The sequence below is a fragment of the Chelonia mydas genome, chromosome 11, assembly GCF_015237465.2.
Source record: "Chelonia mydas isolate rCheMyd1 chromosome 11, rCheMyd1.pri.v2, whole genome shotgun sequence".
Taxonomy (NCBI): domain Eukaryota; kingdom Metazoa; phylum Chordata; order Testudines; family Cheloniidae; genus Chelonia; species Chelonia mydas.
Genome location: NC_051251.2, coordinates 33892950 through 33912420, shown reverse-complemented (window position 1 = coordinate 33912420; position 19471 = coordinate 33892950). Strand labels below are relative to the sequence as shown.

Here is a 19471-nt window from a genome sequence, read left to right as displayed (position 1 = left end):
CTACATGAAGAAATAAGCATAGGTGATGATAATCTTTCAAGTCTTATATCCATCTTCTAACACTTGGTAAGAACATTGAAAAGCTTGTAAAGAGTGGAACTGCCTGGTTCAGGGGACTGGTCATGGGATACGGAACCTTTCACCTCTCAGTTGTTGGTTGAAATCTAGCTGTGCTGAGCAACGATTTAAAGTGGCTATTTGACTCTTTGGTGGCCCAGGTACAGGGGCTTATTTGCAATCATATGGGGCTTCCTGTAACCATTAAAACAGGCATCTTCATACCCTGCACAAGTTCAGGAAACCCATGCCCTCTTTAAAAACTGTTGACTGCCCCTGGTAATGGTGTGGGGAGGGGTTCTCCTGCCTTCACAGTGTCTGCAGCTACATAGGTCCATCTCTGTTTATGTGAAATGAATTCTCCTCGGTCTAGTTCCTAGCTTCTTATCCCTTGAGGCAGTTTCTCCAGAAGAAGGTTGAAGGATGCTGTCAGGGCAATGATGGAAAGCTTTCCCTGGTGCTGCCTCTGGTTTGCCTGATCTGGGAATTACTGGAACACTACATTCTTCAGGGCTTCTCACTACACTAAGTTTCTGGAATAGAGGAAAAGCTCAGCTAGCAACAATTTCTATTTTGTTTCTCAGTCTACACAGATGTTATTAATAACTCTTTCCTCTCTCTACCTTATTTCTAAAGTTCCCAACCCAGATGACAATCCTAGGGCTCTTACATTGGAGGATTATTTGAATGGAAAATTTCAGTACAAAACATTTTTTCCATACTGGATTTCAAGTAAGTGAAGATATCTTTTGTGGCTACGTATAATTTTTAATACGTATCTTCTGGCTGGTTTACACAGACTGAGGCCTGGTCTACACTAAAAAATTAGATTGGTTTAACTATGTCAGTGAGGGGTGTGAAAAATCCATACCCCTGTGTGGTGTAGTTAAGATGACCTAAGTGTCCATGTAGGCAACTCTAGGTTGATGTAACAATTCTTCTGTCAGCCTAGCTACCACCTGTCAGGGAGGTGGATTACCTATGCCAAAAGGAGATGTGCAACAGCATCGCAGCAGTGCCATTATAGCATTTTATATATAGACAAGCCTTCAGAAACATATTTTTTATTGTACTTGCTTCCATTAGATGCACTGAACATACACTGAACATTCATCTCTTAAAGAGTCTGTTTTATTTTATCTTTGGTTTCACTGAGCTTTTATACTTTCAGTAGATAATGACTGATAATCTTTACCTACGGGCCCAACACTGCCACCCTTAGTCACGTTGAGCACTCTTGTCTGCTCTCTTATGGTAGAAAATTGTATGCCCTTGACACCTGCAGAGTCCCTTTGAATGAGGCCTGTTTGTTCAGGTTTACATAGGAGTTAAGGATTTGGCTCTAAGTGAGTTCTTTAATATACAAAATAAATATATGAAGTTAAGTATAAAGCACCTGAGTTCAGTAGCACATGTATAAATAAGCCAGAATTTGGCCCAGATGATCCTTCTTCATATTGTGCAGTGCTAGTGTTATCTACAAAATCTGTATACAGCGGAGAATGGTCAGGTGAAATGCAAAGCCAGGATTTTGAATCTTCTTCCATTAGTGAGTTTAAATTAGACATCCTATGTTATGGACCCTAAAATGGGTCAAATCCTGACAAGTTTGGGCAGTTATAATTCAGAGCGGAAATTGGCTGTGAAGTAACTGCCATATCACTGGTTGTGCAGTGTAATTTCAGCACATATCTGAGTGTCCAAAGACTAGATCGTTGCATAATTGGGTGCTGTTATGGAATTAAAAAATAAGGCAAAACTTATTTTTATACTGATTTCAAAAGACATTTGTTCTTGAACTGCTCATCTGCCAAAGAGGGACTATACTCTGATAAACACTTTTATTTCACAATATCTTCTGTGTAAAGATATTGTGAAATAAATATTCCCTTCTCCCCTCTCCCCCCAACAGGTCATGAATATCTTCATCAGTCAGCGGAAGATAACGTTATTCTCTATGATGTTGAAACTGAGCACTCAACTATCATCTTGACTAATGACACGCTTGTATGTATCATTTCCATTTAAAAAATAAATAGAATGTTGTTGTTTTAAAAACTTCCATGTAAATACAAATAGATTTAAATATTCAGATATTTAGTGTATGCGTACTAGAATCTAATCAACTTCTCAATCTTTCAGAGAAAAGTTAACGCCTCAAACTATGCATTATCAGCTGATAAACAATTTATAGTTCTGGAAAGCGATTACACAAAGGTAATTCCTTTTTTTGATTACTTGGCTGAACCTTCTGCCTTTTAACATCTGATATTTTATAGGTTGTGGTAACATATTACTCAACATGAGATCAAGAACCATTAATAGTAGGTTGGAGAGGTGAATTAAATTAAACTACCATATAGCATGGGGTGGTGTGTAGGCCCAAGGGGAGCACTGAGAGGCATTATACCTCAGAGTTGATCATATTTTTTTCTGGCTTACTCATTTTTTGCAGCTTTGGAGATATTCTTATACAGCATCATACCACATTTATGATCTTCAATACGGGTAAAGCCTGATACCTGTTTCTCACATAACTATAGCCAAATACTCTAGATATGTGCTTGCTAGCATTTCCATTAGAAAGCTCTCTTCTGATATTAGTATTGCACTGTTCTGTTGTTGCTTCAGTCTCTCAAGTTGCCAGCTGTTTGCTTGATTAGCTGGTGCAAAATTCAGAAATTACCCTGAAAAAAATGGACTTTGGGAAAATCCCCCTATCTTTTCACCACTAGGCATCTTGGGTCTATCTGATCTGTGATTGCCTGAATCTCTGACTACTCAGAATTTTCTAGTCCCTCCTTCTGTCCTTTATCCATCTTCTTTATTTGATTTTTCCTTCCATTCTGACTGCTCTTTTACATCCCTGGGAAGGTGCTGGCAGGGGGTTGAAGGCAAGAGGCTGCTGCAGCTTGGGTGCTGAGGAAAGCCATTGCACATGACACTGCAGCTGCTCTCCTGAAGTACACAGGCACTGCTGATGCTTTGCTGGCTCCTCATAGGTGATGCCACATAATAGGTCCATGATTCACAAGTCACTAGAGCTGATTCTAATAGTAATGCAGAGTGTACAGTATAGCAGGTGACTTAGTTTCCTGTGCCATACTTGGACACAGGTTAAGACTGGCATTTCAGGCTGTTGGACCAAGGGCTGCCTGACCTGTGCACACACAAAATTTGCTAGCATATGCAAGCCCTCATGCATGAGTCACATTATTTTATGCCTAACTGCTTGGTTTGCACAGCAAATGCAAGTTTTCTGACACCAATTTTACATTGTTCACAAAACAAAAGCTGTTAAAATATTGTACTTTTGTGCTTTTTCTTTAATTTGCCTTTTATATGTATGTACATTATTACGATCTGTTTGCAGTGCAGGCAATAGCCATTTCAACTTCTTTCCTTTTTTTTTTTTTAGTAATTTTGTAACAGAACCTCCACTTCCACATAAAATTCAGTATATATCCTGGTCACCCGTTGGACACAAATTGGTCAGTAAAAATAATGAAGTGCTGAAATAATGTAACTTTTTGATGGAATAGAATAGATTTATTTGGTTATGTGGGTTTGCTTAAGCCCTATTTTCACAGGCCTTTAAACTGTGTTTATCAACCATACTTAGTAAAGATAACAGTTTAGCTAGTCAATATGGAAGGGGGAACACCGTTATAGAACAACCTGTTCTAGCCTAAAGCTTATGTTTTAACTGCTCATAAACAGTAAATAATACCTAACTTGCTATTGTCCCGTAATTTCTTTTATCAAGAACTTTGAGCACAGTTCATAGTTAAGACATTTTCTTAGTAAAACACTGAAGAGCAGTTGCACTCTCACTGACCTCCAAATCTGACAATGGAAGAAGAGAGGTCAAACAGGCTATATGCTCCACCTGAGAATTTTGAGTGCTGGTCATTTAAAATGCAGTGCAATTGACATTTTACTTTTATGTTATTAAATGAAATATTTGTAGTATCAAGAGACACAATTTTCTAAGAAATTCCTCTCATTTTGGTTTGATGCAGCCGTCCTGGCACACCCTAAACTCCCATTGAGTTTACTAACAGTTTGAGATGAACAAGGGCTATGGGATCAGGCTCCTTTTTCTGTAACAGAAATGGACAAATGGGTTCAGCTAAAATAAGAACCTTTGTTCAAATCTCAAACTGAATATGAACTGAGCCTTTTCTGAATTTCCAGTAAAGTTTGATCCCCTTTTAAAATTTATATTATAGACTCATGTTTTGTGCTGTACTTGCTGATCCCAGCTAGGATCAGAAATAGAAATGTCTGAAATCTCACAAGAAAGCCTGTTCACCTGAGATTTCTAGCTCAGTTGAAAGATACAAGAGTTTCAGAAAGTTTGAATGAGTTTCAAAGAGGACTGCAAGCTTTTCCAAACCTAACTGTATCTTGGAATCCTTTGAAGCTCATTTATGACAAATATTTCAGGATTTTTTTTCATTCAATGTACTTTCCAATACAGCTAATGGGAGTTAGATACCTGCATCAACAGTTTAAATATAGCAGTTTTTTCATATTGAGAAAAATTCAGTGGAGTTACTGTGGATTTACACTGCTGTAACTGAGAGCAGAATTTGGCCTTCAAATTGTAATTTACTTCCATTAGATCAAATCCAAACCTAGTTCCACGGGAGGTACTAGGTTCTTGGGAAAATTTGCAAAGGCTTCTATTTAATTTTACTTGACTAAGGATATCCGGATTTGGCCTATCTATTTTACTTTATTATCATTTCTAATGTATACACAATAGCATTACTGTACAAAATTTGGTCAGACCTTTTTCTATAATTGTACATATTCCTAACAAATAAATTCTCATCTTTAGGCATATGTGTATCAGAATAATATCTATTTGAAACAATATCCTGAAGATCCAGCTATTAAAATAACTAGTAATGGAAAAGAGAATGTAATATTTAATGGAATTCCTGACTGGGTCTATGAAGGTAAGTTAATATTGAAAACTGCATTAAACAAGGCAGGGTTTGGTCAGAACTTAGATGGGAGAACACCAAACAACATCTAAGTGCAGCAAGAAACGGTGTTGGTGATTTAGTATTTTGCAATCTTCTCTCTAAGTCACTAGTGAGCCTGTTTACGCATATGATGTGCCAATCACCTTAGTAATTAAGCACTGTCCATGAGCCACCCAGTGAGGGTCCCTTTTTCCAATGAGATGAGAAATCAAGGGCCTGTGATCATCCAAGATACCATGTCACATTTCATAATGTGATTTCATAAGAGTAGAGATGTTAGCCGCAGTGGCCTGACAAAATTTCAGCTCAGGAAACTACAGTCTCTGCCGTTAAATTTTGCCTATAGCTTCAGTTAGATATGTAACTTCTCACTTCCCCCCCTAAAATCTCTGGTGTTGTGCAAGTTGGTGCTGCATTTAAAGCCCAGAGTTTGCTACATTTCAGTTGGGAGTTTCTGCCAGATTAGGACATCTGTAATTTTCACTGGGGATCTACAGCGGACTTTCTTCCTTAGATGCCTTCCAGCAGGAGCTGTGTCAGCAGAAGCCACCCGAGACCATGGGCTGAATTTAGCCCTTTGTAAATATTCCTTTCATCCACTGTTGTCTGACGTGATCCTGTAGTGCCCTTTTGGGGTGGCAATGTTCAGTTGGGTGCAACTATCCAGTCCTTATCAGTGCAAGGAAGCTGGGGCCTTATTTTTGTGGCTCCATGCCAAGCCTTTTATTCCTCATTTTCACAACTCCTCATCCTCCTCACACAAAAAATTATCCCTACTAGATAGGCTCATCTTCCCTTCCTTAGAACCATCCTTCCTTAGAACCCGATGCCCTTTGGAGCACTGGTTCCTGTTTGAACTGACCAGGAGGCTAGTACAGCAGAGTATGTGCAAAAGTTTTCCATTGAAAAACAACACCACTACTTCATGTCTTGTGGTGACTTCAAACCAAGATCAAGATTCAGACTCAGTCCAGCAGGAAGTAGCTTGATTTGCTACCACAAAGCAATTGGGCTGGCCTATTAATAAATATATTTGCCTGCGCTAATCTTTTGTAAAACAGTACCTCTCTTGAGCCTGGAGCACTTACATGGACCCAAAGATCGGTGGACTTGTTTTGAGATTATCTTTCAGCTTCTTGTTTCACGACATGCCAACGATGTTCTGATGTCTCACCATATCAGCACAACCTGCCCTGTGTTGTTCCTTATATGCAAACAAGTACAAGCAAAAGATGGGTTTCACTTCTTGTAACTAGAGAAGTGCAAAAGTAAGGTTGAACAGAAGAGCGCACTATTATTGCAAAAGCCTATCAATATATAGGAGGGAGTTTTAGAGGGCTGGGAAGGTGCATTGTTTTTTGGGTCCCAGCAGTTTGTAAGAGATCCTACATTTTGGGAAATGATAACTAATAATTGCCTACTTTTTATTCTGTTGCAATAGAGCAAGGGGGCACCTAAAATTAAAGAGTAGTACATTTAGAATCCGTGAAAGGGCATGTATTTTTACACATCATATAATCAATCTATGGAGTTCACTGCTCCAGTAGGTCATGGAAATGCATACTGTAGCTTTATTTTGTAAAGGAGTGGGGAAAACGTTATGGCATTTAATATCTGTAGTTGTACAAGTGGTGATAATGATACTAGTAACCAGACGTATTACTTCAGGACATAAATCATTTACCTGTCCAGATCAAGAAGGAATATCCTATCTTCCTCCCCCCTCAACCCCATGCATTGCATTGCACAAAAGTCCAGGTTCATTATTAGTTTCTGCCTTCTTCTGGCTAATCCCAGTACCTGACCAGATAAACCAGTGGTCTGGTGCAGAATGAAAATCCTTTTTTGGTGTTTAGGAACAGAATGAATCCACTTTTAAAAATCAACGATACACCAATTTGTTAAGGTATTTTTCTGACAGGAAACATGAGCTTTTAATGTACTGCGCATAATTTATTTTTCCACAGAGCAGTGCTTTGAATAAAGGGAGGATATTTTCCAATCAGTTTCCACCTGATTCCCATGCTCACTACCCCTTCTTTCTCTCCTGATCACACCCAGAATTCTTTGCTCCTTCAGAAATGGTGACTGCCTTTATGCTGCTTCCAACGGTTTGAACAGCCTCATAATTACTATTCACTAGGTCCCATCCTTCATTTTCTTCAAAGTCCACTTCTAAAAGAAGTTCATGAAGCATTCCAGCTATAATGAACATTATTGTGCACTGGATGATGTTAACCCTTCTTTATGAACCATAGCACTGGATCCGAATGATCTGAACCATAGCACTGGATCCGAATACCCTGACTATTGGGAGTTTAAACGTTGTGGCTTGGGCACATTTTTATAATGTATAAACAAAATTCTGGATCAAAACTCACTTAAATTTGGGGGGAAATTGGATCTGGATCTGAACTTTGCAGATGAGACTCATGTCTCTTTTATACTTATTTAATGGCAATGAAACTCAGGGAGAGTTTTGACTTCAATGTGAGCAGGATTTGGCTCTTAGGCTTCAATCCAGCAAGACACTTAACCATATACATAACTTTAAGCATATGAATAGCTGACTTAAATGGGTCTCTGCATTGTAACCTTTTGTAAGTTTTATGTTGAAATGTTCCCAATGAATATTAAGTTGTTAAAGATAAGGGTGCAATAAAACATAATTTAGTTTTCAGGTTTGCACCTCCAGGTTGGTTACAAAAAATGCATTTAGTAGACAACCACTAAATAACAGTTTAAATGATAAAAACTAAATGTTATTAAAAAAAAGATTAGTTACGCAAACTGGCATGCAATTATCACTTGAACACTACTACAATTATACTTACATGCAATAGTGTATTAATGAGTGATCATCAGTCCACTGAAAACAGAGTGGAGTACAGCCTTGTCATCCTGGAACCTAACGGTACCCGTTTGATGTTAATTGGAGCTCTGCCCAGTAGTAACAAACTACTCTTATAATACTATTTAATATTAAACCTACCCATTACCCCCTTCACATTTCTGCCAGCTTCTTATTGGTTCTTTACATTAAACATGATTTAAATTAACATCTGCACCAATGTCTTTCCCCTACTATCAATATAGATAGCATTTTAATAAAACATTCACAATTCTTAAAAACACTCAGTAAAGTCCGTGCTAAAACCAGTTATAACTGAAACATAGCCACAATATAGCCTTGGGTCATGTCCTTTCTAACTTCAATTTTCCCATTTTATTATCTCCAACTTACCTCTACCTTTTCTCACTCTAGTCATCTCAATTTTCCCTACTCCTCTATGCTTAGGCTAACTTAAACCAAAACCAAATTTCTACTTAACATAGACTACAGCATGAATAAAGTTATTAATCATAGAATATCAGGGTTCTCAGGAGGTCATCTAGTCCAACCCCCTGCTCAAAGCAGGACCAATCCCCAATTTTTGCCCCAAATCCCTAAATGGCCCCCTCAAGGATTTAATGTTCTTAAATGCTTTGCAGAGTCAAGATCTTTCTTATATAGCACAGTTCTCTTGTTAAGGAGTGATGAGTACGCTGATGACAAGATATAATTTTAGGTTATATTGCTTTGTTAGGTCATAAATGATGAGCTGTAAGTAACATGTACATTTTTTTTTTAGAGGAAATGCTTGCTGTGAAATATGCTCTGTGGTGGTCTCCAAATGGAAAGTTTATAGCATATGTAGAATTTAATGATACTGACATACCAGTTATTGAATATTCATATTATGGTGAGGACCAATATCCTAGAAAAATAACTATTCCATATCCAAAGGTATGTTGCTTATTTTAAATGGGTGCCATTTCATTCCCCTTGGTTTGTAAATGAGTTGTGATGGCTTTTAAATAGAGACACCGAAAATGTGCATGAAAAATGTTTGTACTGCTGTGGAGCAGAGTTTAATTCTGCTCTATCTTAGAATTAACTGAAGAAAGTAAACTTGAGCCCCAACCCTGCAAAGACGTAAACATGTGTAGAACTTTACACACATGGGAGTAGTCCCAATGAAATAAATGGAACTACTCATGGAAGTACAGTTAAGCATGTGCATAAAGGTTAGGAGGATCTGGGCCTTACTTTGCTTTCCTACCTGATGTACCTATTGTGTTGCTTAACAATATCTTTATCATAACATATTGTATTTTAAAAAAAGCCTACATTACACTGAGAAATAAGAGGATGTGAGATCTCAAATTTATTTAAATCCTTTAGGGACTGATCCAAAGCCCACTGACTTCAGGTCAGTCAGGTCCTCACTGACTTAAATGGGCTTTGATTCAGGCCTTATAGCTGTAGTTCCAAAAAAAAGGCCAAGTTATTTGTTCTGTACTGGAGATCTCCTATGACCCTAATTGGAGTCTTCTCCCCAAAACTGGGGCAGTATACATTCCAGAGATCTACATTGTACACAGGAGAGAAGAACTTCCACCTAATTTCATGTTTTCTTCCCCCAAGCTGTCTGGCTGGACATTGAATTAGATAATTTTTTTCTTCTTGATGCATGAACTAATGCTAAGTGGAATAACAAACTGCCACAGTGAGTTACTCCAGATTTACACTAGTGTATGTAAGATCAAAATCTTCCCCATTATGTTCAATAATATCAATATTTCAAATTACTTTAAATTCTTTAAAAAACTTATTGCTTTGTTGCAAGAAAAAATGTTAATTTTTTTAAATGGTAGCTAATCCTCCAGAGCTTGATTTGAATAACCTGGTAATACATTTCCTTTGAAGGCTGGGGCTAAAAATCCTACCGTTAGAGTGTTTATTGTAGACACTACTAACCCTGAAGGTTTAGGTCCTAAGGAAGTACCTGTTCCTGCAGTGATAGCATCAAGGTAGTGTGCTCTCAAATTCATCTTCTTTTCCTTTTCTTTCTGTTTATTGTTAAGTGATGGAACCTCTTATTTTCTTTTCTGGAGGTTCTGTTCTGTATGCTACAGCTTCATATTTATGGATTTGGAGCTGATCCGAAGTATTAGATACTGCCTTTACTGGTTCATTCTTTATGCAGTTCACAATCCTTGCTCACATAAGGCTCACATAAGGCCAGCACCATTGACGTCAATGGGAGTTTTTCCATTGTCTTTAATAGAGCAAGACTGGGGCCATAATGGATGCAATAGCAATAGCCCATTTGTATACTGTAATAACCAGCTTTCATTCTTGTTTTTAGTGATCACTATTTCACTTGGCTCACTTGGGTAACAGATAATCGAATCGGTGTGCAATGGCTAAAGCGAATCCAGAATTTTTCTGTCTTAGCTGTATGTGACTTCCGAGAAAACTCCAATTCCTGGTACTGTCCAGAGGTACTGCACATTGAAATATATGCTTAACATTGCTGTGAAACCAAATTTACAGTTGAAGTTACCGAACTTTGAATATAGATTCATCGATTTCTGAGGCCATAAGGATCCATTAGATCATCTAGCCCAGTGCTCTCAACCTTTCCAGACTATTGTACCCCTTTCAGGAGTCTGATTTGTCTTGCATATCCCCAAATTTCACCTCACTTAAAAACTAATAGCTTACAAAATCAGACATAAAGATACAAAAGTGTGTCAGCACACTATTACTGAAAAAATTGCTTACTTTCTCATTTTTACCATAAAATTATAAAATAAATCGATTGGAATATCAATATTGTACTAACATTTCAGCGTATAGTGTATATAGAGCAGTATAAACAAGTCGCTGTCTGTATGAAATTTTAGTTTGTACTGACTTTGCTAGTGCTTTTTATGTAGCCTGTTGTAAGGCAAATATCTAGATGAGTTGATGTACCCCCTGGAAGATCTCTGCGTAACCCCAGGGGTATACGTACCCCTAGTTGAGAACCACTGCGTACCTCCAGGGGTATATGTACCCCTGGTTGAGAACCACTGATCTAACCTGACCTCCTGTATAACACAGGCCATAGAGCTTCCCCCAGTTACCCCTGTATTGAGCCCTATAATGTGTAATTGACTAAAGCAATCCGGAAAGGTATTCATCATGTTCTGAAAACATCAAGAGATGAAGAATCCTCCACTTTCCTTGCATGGTGATAGCCATGTTAGTCTGTATCAGCAAAAAAAATAAGGAGGACTTGTGGCACCTTAGAGACTAACAAATTTATTTGAGCATAAGCTTTCATGGGCTAAAACCCGATGAAGTGGGTTTTAGCCCACGAAAGCTTATGCCCAAATAAATTTGTTAGTCTCTAAGGTGCCACAAGGACTCCTCGTTTTTTTTCACTTTCCTTGGTTGTTTGTTCCATTAGTTCAGTGGTTTTCAACCTGTGGTCTGCAGATCCCTGGGGGTCCACAGACTATGTCTAAGATTTCCAAAGGGGATCACACCTTCACTGGAAATTTTTTAGGGTTTCACAAATGAAAAAAGGTTGAAAACCACTACGTTAGTTAATCATCCTCACTGTTAAACTAAATACAGTAACTCCTCACTTAAAGTTGTCCCGGTTAACGTTGTTTCATTGTTACGTCACTGATCAATTAGAGAACATGCTCGTTTAAAGTTGCGCAATGCTCCCTTATAACGTTGTTTGGCAGCCTCCTGGTTTGTCCACTGGTTGCAGAAAGAGCAGCGCGTTGGAGCTAGCTGGTGGGGGCTTGGAACCAGGGTGGACTGGCAGCCCTGCTATCAGCTCCCTTAAGTCCTAAGTTCCCTGTGCGGCAGCTGCTCAGCAGGCTACCAATTGCCGGCAGTTCACTGTCCCTCCCTCCACTGCCATGTGCTGCTCCTGCCCTCTGCCTTGGAGCTGCTCCCGCGAGCCTCCTGCTTGCTGTGCGGGGGGGTGGGAAGAGGGGTGCTAATGTCCGGGTGTCCCCCTCCCCCTGCTCCTGCCCCTCCCCGCTCCCTTACCCCATCTCCACAGAGCAGGGGGGGACACAACACGGCTCAGGAGGGAGGGAACTTGCTGGCAGCAGGTGCTGTCTCAACTTGCTGATCTACTTAAAAAGGCAGTACACTTAGGGTGGGGTCAGCGTACTTTAAAGGGGCAATGCGAGTCTCTCTCACACACACACACACACGGTGTGTGTGAGTGTCTCTCTCTCTCACATGCATGCACACACACATACACACACAATGTGTGTCTCTGTCTCTCTCTGCCATGCTGTCTTCCCTCCCTCCATTCGTGCTGCCTTGTAGAGTGTGAGGCTACATTAACAACAATGTGTTAACCCTTGAGTGCTCAGCCAAGTGCTAGTTCATCATTTAGCAGTAAGACATTCCCTGGGAAATATCCCACCCTCTTCCACCCTCTGACTCCACCACCTCAACCAAGCTTCACAATCATCATTGCTGTGTACAGTATTACATTGTTTGTTTAAAACTTTTTTTTTCTTTTTCTCTCTCTCTCAACTCTAAATAAAAAATATAGTTTTTTGTCTGGCGAAAAACATTTCCCTGGAACCTCCCCCCTCCCCCCCATGTATATTAATTCTTATGGGGAAATTGGATTCACTTAACATTGTTTCGCTTAAAGTAGCATTTTTCAGGAATATAACTACCATGTTAAGCGAGGAGTTACTGTAAGTAATAACCTAGAACTAATGGTGAATTATTTCATGATACCGTGACTCCTCTGCAAAGTAAATACATAAATAAAATGTAGTTACAAAAGCAAAAATCCAAATTGTCAGTACTTTTTTTCAATGAGTTTAAATAAAAACACAAAACAGATATCCACTGACTTCAAAACTATTGGGTTTAATTCTCCTCTATTTCTGAGCCAGGAGATCTCCTCACAGGGAGGAGCCTAATTGTGAAAAAATGCATCCAATTTATGTGCTTTGGAAGTTTACGTTAAGGCTGTGTTGGAATAGTTCAAAACTCTGTACATTAAGAGTGAGAGGAAGATGTGCAGAGATGAGACAGCTGTGGTCAACATTTCACTGATAAATTTCATACAGATGCCCCAAAAAATGGTTAATACAAGTACAGTAATTTCAGTGTGGCAGTCTCATTCATGCTCCTGTAGTCAAAAGTCTCTCATAATGGGCATAAACCTTGCTTCTAGAGGTTATGTTAAACCATCCATAAATATTCACTTCAGGCTGAAGCTTAGGGTACATAGAATCAAGCAACCAATTTTATAAAGATAGAAGTTTGTCTGTTTTGTAAAATTATTTTTGTTATTTTATATACTGCAAATATAAAGGACATGACATTTCAATTTACTCAAATGAACTTTACAAATTATATGTACAGCAGATATTGTTGAGACTTTAAAGGAAGTTAAGTTTCAATCCTGCAAAAGCTTATGCATGCAAGTAACTTTTCACACATGAACAGTTGCACTGGGGCAATTCAGACACAGTAATGTAAAGTTACTCAAATGCAAGTTGCAGATCAGGGTCCTATAAGTCAGTGGTACTCGACCAGGGGTACATGAACCCCTGGGGGTATGCAGAGGTCTTCCAGCGGGTACATCAACTCATCTAGATATTTGCCTAGTTTTACAATAGCCTACATAAAAAGAATTAGTGAAGTCAGTATAAACTAAAATTTCATACAGACGATGACTTGTTTATACTGCTCTATACACTAAAATGTAAGTACAATAGTTATATTCCAATTGATTTATTTTATAATTGTATGGTAAAAATGAGATAGTAAGCAATTTTTCAGTAATTGTGTGCTGTGACATTTTTGTATTTTTATGTCTCCTTTTATAAGATTTTAACTGAGGTGTAACTTGGGCATATGCAAGACAAATCAGACTCTAGAAAGGGGTACAGTAGTCTGGAAAGGTTGAGAGCCACTGCTATGAGCAATTTTACATTTCAAAAAAAAGCCATTTTCATTATATAACAGATTCAATTCAGATTTTCCTTAAAATTGAATCTGTGTCCCATCAGTAAGATATATGTGTTTTGAGGATTAAAGATTATATAGACAATCAAAAGGTTTTAGAAACATCAAGGGATTAAAGGGTCCAACAGCAAGATGCTGATCATTCTGGCCTTGATCCAGTAAAGCACATAAGCACATGTGCTTAACTTTAAGCATGTAAATGACTTCAATAGGACTAATTCCATGTTAAAATTAAGCATGTGCTTAAGTGCTTTGCTGGATTGGGGCCAAAGTGATCAGCATCTTGCAGGATTGTGTTCATAATCCTTGTTTAATTGCATTGATGCTTCCCTAATACTTTGTTTATACAGTGACACAGTGCTTTTATCATATTAAAGTTTGCACAAATGGCCATTTGAAGGCGTGCGAACAGATGGGAGTGCTGCATTAGCTCTATTTGTCCTGAAGAAGTGCATCTCTGTGCATTTCCACTGGCAAAAACAGTTCCATCTTCGCTTTGTTTTCAGATTAAACCAAGGGCATAAAGTATAATAAATGTGCTGTGCTTTATGCATTTGAAAATAATATATTTTACAAGTAATTTCTAAAGCCCTGATCCAGCAAACACTCAAGCACGTGTTTATCTTTTATTTATGTGAATAGTCCCATAGAAGCCAATTTGATTTGAATGGAACTACTTGTGTAAAGAGAAAAGGAGTACTTGTGCTAGAAAACTAGTACCTTAGAGACTAACAAATTTAAAGTTGTGTGTGTAAGCGTTTGCAGGATTGAGGCCTATGAAAACATGGTGATGTGAGTGGGAGGATTGCAAATACTTAAGTATTTGAGTAACTTTACACATAAGAGTCGTCCCATAGAAATCCACGGGATTACTTGTGGGAGAAAAGTCACACACACGCTTAAGTATTTGTGGGATCAAGGTCTTAATTAAAACAGAGGCAAATAAATCAGGAATGCAGAGGTACAGCTTTACTTGCATCCTTAAGTCTTTGGAGGTTTGTCCCTTTAAAAAGGCTGCTTATTTCATAAATGAAATTGTTTTGGACATTTTCTATTTGGCATTGAATTAAAGTTGTTCTTCAAAATGCATAGATGTAAATTTGCCTGAACTTTTTAGCACAAGCACTTGAGTAACTTTACTCACATGAGTAGTCCCATGGAAATTACTCATATGCTTAAGCATTTGCTGATCAGGCCCTAAGTTCTGAACTGACTGTAAGATGCTAGTGGGCAGAATTGCGCAAAGTTAAAATTGAATGTTATTTTACTTGTAAACTTATTAACTTGAAAAATCTTACCCTTTCTGTTTGCTTTTTTCTATTAATAAGAAACAAAGCCAAGCAGCTGAGTTAATTATTCAACAGAATGCTGTTCAAGGATTCCATCTTGCAAGGTGTTGAGTGCTCCTCTGAGGTGCTGAATGCACTCAACTTCCACTAAAGTCAGTGGGAGTTAAGGGTGCATAGCACCTTGCAGGATAGACAAGAGGAGGAAAAGGCATAATTCTGAATGTTAATGAGACGCTACATTAAGGATAAGAAATGCAAAATGTTTTCTTCTGAGAGCTAATTTTGGTGTGCACATTTCACAGGGCTCCAGACTGTGAAGAAATGTTCCATTAAATGAACAGTTTAAATAAAAACCTAATTTATAAAATTTAAAAACTTATAAATCTATTGCATGCAGAATTGTTAGCATTAACCAGTAAATAATTTAGTTTCATCTAACAATCAGGATATTACAGTCTGCAATGAAAAAGTCATTTGAAACTATTGGAAATGCATTAGAAACTTTCTAAGTCAAACACAAATCAAAGCCTTAAAATGTAAAAGGATCATTAGAGCTGGTAAAAGAACTGATTTGAATACATTCTAAGTCTGTACAAGCCATTTTTTAAAGGTCAACAATAAAAATATTATAAGGGCCTAAATCCTGAAAATCCTTAGCGGTATGAGGAGTTCCAGATGCCCAGATTTTCAAAAGTGACCGGTGATTTTCAGTGTCTAAATTCTACATGTTAATCCTTAATTCTACTTCTTGTGTACCCAATTGAAACACCTTAGAGCGGTATGATTTTTAGAGAGGTTGAGCACCTGTTCTGTCAAAATCCAGTAACATTATGGTATCTCAGGTTGGACACCCAAACATTGAGGTGCCCCAAATCACTACTCACTTTTGAAAAATTCAGCCGTTTGATTCTATAAATATGAATTATGTTAAAAGAGGAATATATTTTAATTGACTTTAGTGGGACTATTCACACGAGTTAGAGTCCCCAGAATCTCTCTGCAGAGTAGTGAAGAGTTTTCTCTCCAGACTGCTGAGAGTTCAAATGCCATGGAGAAAGCGGATCAGATTCTGATCTCAGTTATGTTGCTGTGAAGCTAGAGTTACTCCACTGAATTAAATGGAATAACTCTGGATTTACAAAGGTGTAAATAAATGAATCCAGAATATGATCCTATGCGTTTAGCCTCTGCCAGAGGAGAAAAGGAGAAAGAATTCCCCATTGCTCATCAGTGCCCCATTGTGCTTGGGTATAAAAGGCTCTTACAACTGTGTAATCTGACGTAGCTTATGTGCTACAGTCTATAAAGTCTATGGGACAAGTTCAGGTGTAAATTTGAAAATGAACATAAAATACAGGCTCCATTCCTCAGCTGATGTAAATCAGCATCACTCCATTGAAGTCAGTGGAACTATGCCAAATTACCACAGTTGGGATATAACCCACATTTTTAACATTAATAGTCCTGAAAGGATTGATTTTTTAATGAAAAATTAACTGAGATAAAATAGCCATTAATTCTAGCTTTTATTGATATGTTATGGAAGATTGTTAATATAGTCCTGATACCTTTGTCAGATAGCCTTCTAGGTTTCCTGGAACTTATTTCAGGAGTGATTTGAATTTAGCCCTAAAATCCTTCTGCAGTGTCATTTTGCAGTTGCATATTTATTTGAAGAACTTTCCTCTCTGTGAATAAATTGTGCTCTTCTCTTTCCTACACATCCTAAAGGTTTTGCCCTTCATTTTGTTTTTCAGAATCGGCAGCATATAGAAGAGAGTCAGACAGGATGGGCTGGTGGAGTAGGGTTTTTGTTGTTTTTTACTGTGATTTAATGAAAAGCTACAGTCATTTACTTATCTTCACAATAATGTTGGAAATATGAATAAGCTGGTATCATACTGTGTCATGCAATATATGTACAGTACTACACCTGATGCATTTTAAGGCTGGGATTTTCAATGTGCCTAAGGGAGGTAGGTGCCCACCTCCCATTGACTTTGCAAATCTCAGTCTTAATGACTATGGGCTATACTGAAGTTATAGAAATCACATCCACATAAGTGAGAAGGAACTAAGTGCACAGTACCAGGAGTGGCTGCGAGAGCATTCTGCTGGCAGAGGACGTAGATAAGGAAAGTTCCTCTGGCATCACTGGGCAGCTCCTATTCCTCCAGACAGGTCTATAATAAATACATTTCTGAAATGTAAACAGTGTTTTCAGAGCACAGTTTTAGTGCGAAGTGCTGCTCTTCTTCACCGAGGGAGAAGCCTTTGAAGCCAGAGACCAGTAACCTGTGGGTAACTGATACTTGCTTTCAACTGCCAATACACCAATATAAATATGTATGTCCAATAGCTCTCACAACATTCAGATATCTATCTATCTATCTATCTATCTATCTATCTATCTATCTATCTATCTCCTACATATATGTCTATTGCTCCTCAAGCATGACAAGGTCAATTACCAAGATTCAATCAAGCAGTGTCTGGGTCTTCTTACAGTGGTCTTAATTGAAAACTTCAATTTTCAGTATACACAGTCCTATTATTTGAAATAAATACTATGCATCTACAGGGATAAGACACTTCATTTGATCCCCTTTTCCTTATCTTCACTTTTGGATTAATGATAATGGATTGCTATAAAAACTAATAGAAACTGCACAAAATAATTTTGCTTTATTCTCTATGGGGGATTTCATGGTTTGGATGATTAATAATGGAATATACAACAATTTAGCTCTGGGTCACAGGTTCAAATACAGCTCAGGTCTGCAGTGTTGGAAAGTCATAGGACCTAATGAGTGTCTGATGGCATATGTGAAATGGGTTGATGGCTTCATACCATCTTCTGTGGGACCATTTTCTCTTATTTAAAAAATAAAAATCACAGTTGGCACTAACTGGCTCCCTTGTTGACTGTCTCAACAAAGACCAACGTTTGAGCAGGAATAGAGATTGAACTATCTTTATTCCCCAACAGGACTGAAGCATATTGGTGGGGCAGAGTGGAGAAGCTTGGACAGCCTCGGCCCTGTGCTGTACCTGCTTTGTGTACAAACAGAAAACTTTAGTCACCAGGACTTTTAGTCCCGGCACCTTTCACAAATACAAATTTTATTCAAAAACTTTTAGTTTTAAAAATCACCAACTCTGACTATAATTAAAAAATTAAATTAACAAATTGATCAAACCAAACACACACACACACATACACAAAATAATCCCACCTGCATGAAACAGAAAGCGTGTGTACATGTTGGCAGGCATTGTGACCAGTTACCAGTTAAGAAGTTTGACAGAATGTACACTGTGACAAAAGGGAAGACCAGTTAAAGCACTCTCTGGTTGCTTTAATGTACATATTGTAAACTGTATATATTATAAACTGCTCAAAAAGCCTGGTTGTTTTTGTTTATGTTCCTTTGTTTCAGTTCTTCGTTTCAACACCATATTTTACTTCAGACACCACTTCATACTACAAAATTTTTAGTGACAAGGCTGGTTATAAACATATTCATTACATCAATGGCTCAGTGGTACGTCAAACAAAGAATTATCCTCAGTAAATTCCTATATTGTAGGTTCCTGAAATAACCTTGCTATATATGTTGTTTTATAGGAAAATGCAATACCAATTACAAATGGACAATGGGAGGCGATATACATTTTCAAAGTAATGGATGATGCAATGTAAGTATTCTACAGAGCAGAGCCTGTTGTCTATGTGCTATTTGCTGTCCGTAAGAATGTACTACAAATTATACTGATTTTTGCAGGGTTCCATTAGTCTCATTGGACCCTGATATTCAAAGGGGCAGGTGCCTGGGACCTGTGTGCAGTTTTACTAGAATTACCACAGCTGTGTACACAAATCAGGTATTTGGGCATGCGCATGGCTATAGTTAGCTATGGTGGAAATACCCAGTCTGTGGCCACCGCTATAGTACATTTTGTGTACAAATATGCACATTTTTGCACACATGGGCTTCTGAAAGACCTTTTGAAAATCAAAATCCACCATCTTTTTCTAATAATTTTTAGGCCTCTAATCAGCAAAGAACTAAAGCATCTTCTTAACTTGAAGCATGTGAGTAAACTCATCACCATTCAGCAGGACTTCAGTTCTTAGGGCTGAGCAAATGCTCTGCTGAATCTGAGTCATACTCAACAGTTGTGCTTAGTCCTCTGTTGTACAGATGGGTCTATACATTACTGCTAGTTGATCAACTAACACCTGGGAAGTAGGATGACGCAATTAAATTTCATCGTTCACTTGCCATCTT

At 38.1% G+C, this 19471-nt stretch overlaps 1 protein-coding gene across 15 annotated transcripts in view; it reads left to right on the top strand.

Moving 5' to 3' along the window:
• The window catches only part of LOC102943405 (fibroblast activation protein alpha), a 63259-nt gene that overhangs the window by 18947 nt on the left and 24841 nt on the right, over nucleotides 1–19471 (top strand). For 12 of the 15 annotated variants that reach the window (XR_005227456.2, XR_005227459.1, XR_005227458.2 and 9 more), the window contains exons 3-14: nucleotides 694–789; nucleotides 1970–2064; nucleotides 2200–2274; nucleotides 2513–2565; nucleotides 3476–3548; nucleotides 4904–5024; nucleotides 8687–8841; nucleotides 9805–9908; nucleotides 10247–10382; nucleotides 16937–16981; nucleotides 18620–18724; nucleotides 18808–18878. Coding sequence is in view for 10 of the 15 variants with exons in the window: in XM_037913244.1 (XP_037769172.1) it covers nucleotides 694–789; nucleotides 1970–2064; nucleotides 2200–2274; nucleotides 2513–2565; nucleotides 3476–3548; nucleotides 4904–5024; nucleotides 8687–8841; nucleotides 9805–9908; nucleotides 10247–10382; nucleotides 16937–16981; nucleotides 18620–18724; nucleotides 18808–18878 (1129 nt within the window). In the remaining 5 variants the exon portion in view is untranslated. The remainder of the gene's footprint in view (nucleotides 1–693; nucleotides 790–1969; nucleotides 2065–2199; nucleotides 2275–2512; nucleotides 2566–3475; nucleotides 3549–4903; nucleotides 5025–8686; nucleotides 8842–9804; nucleotides 9909–10246; nucleotides 10383–16936; nucleotides 16982–18619; nucleotides 18725–18807; nucleotides 18879–19471) is intronic. The other 3 variants (XM_037913243.1, XM_043525269.1, XM_037913249.1) reach the window with 3 other exon arrangements.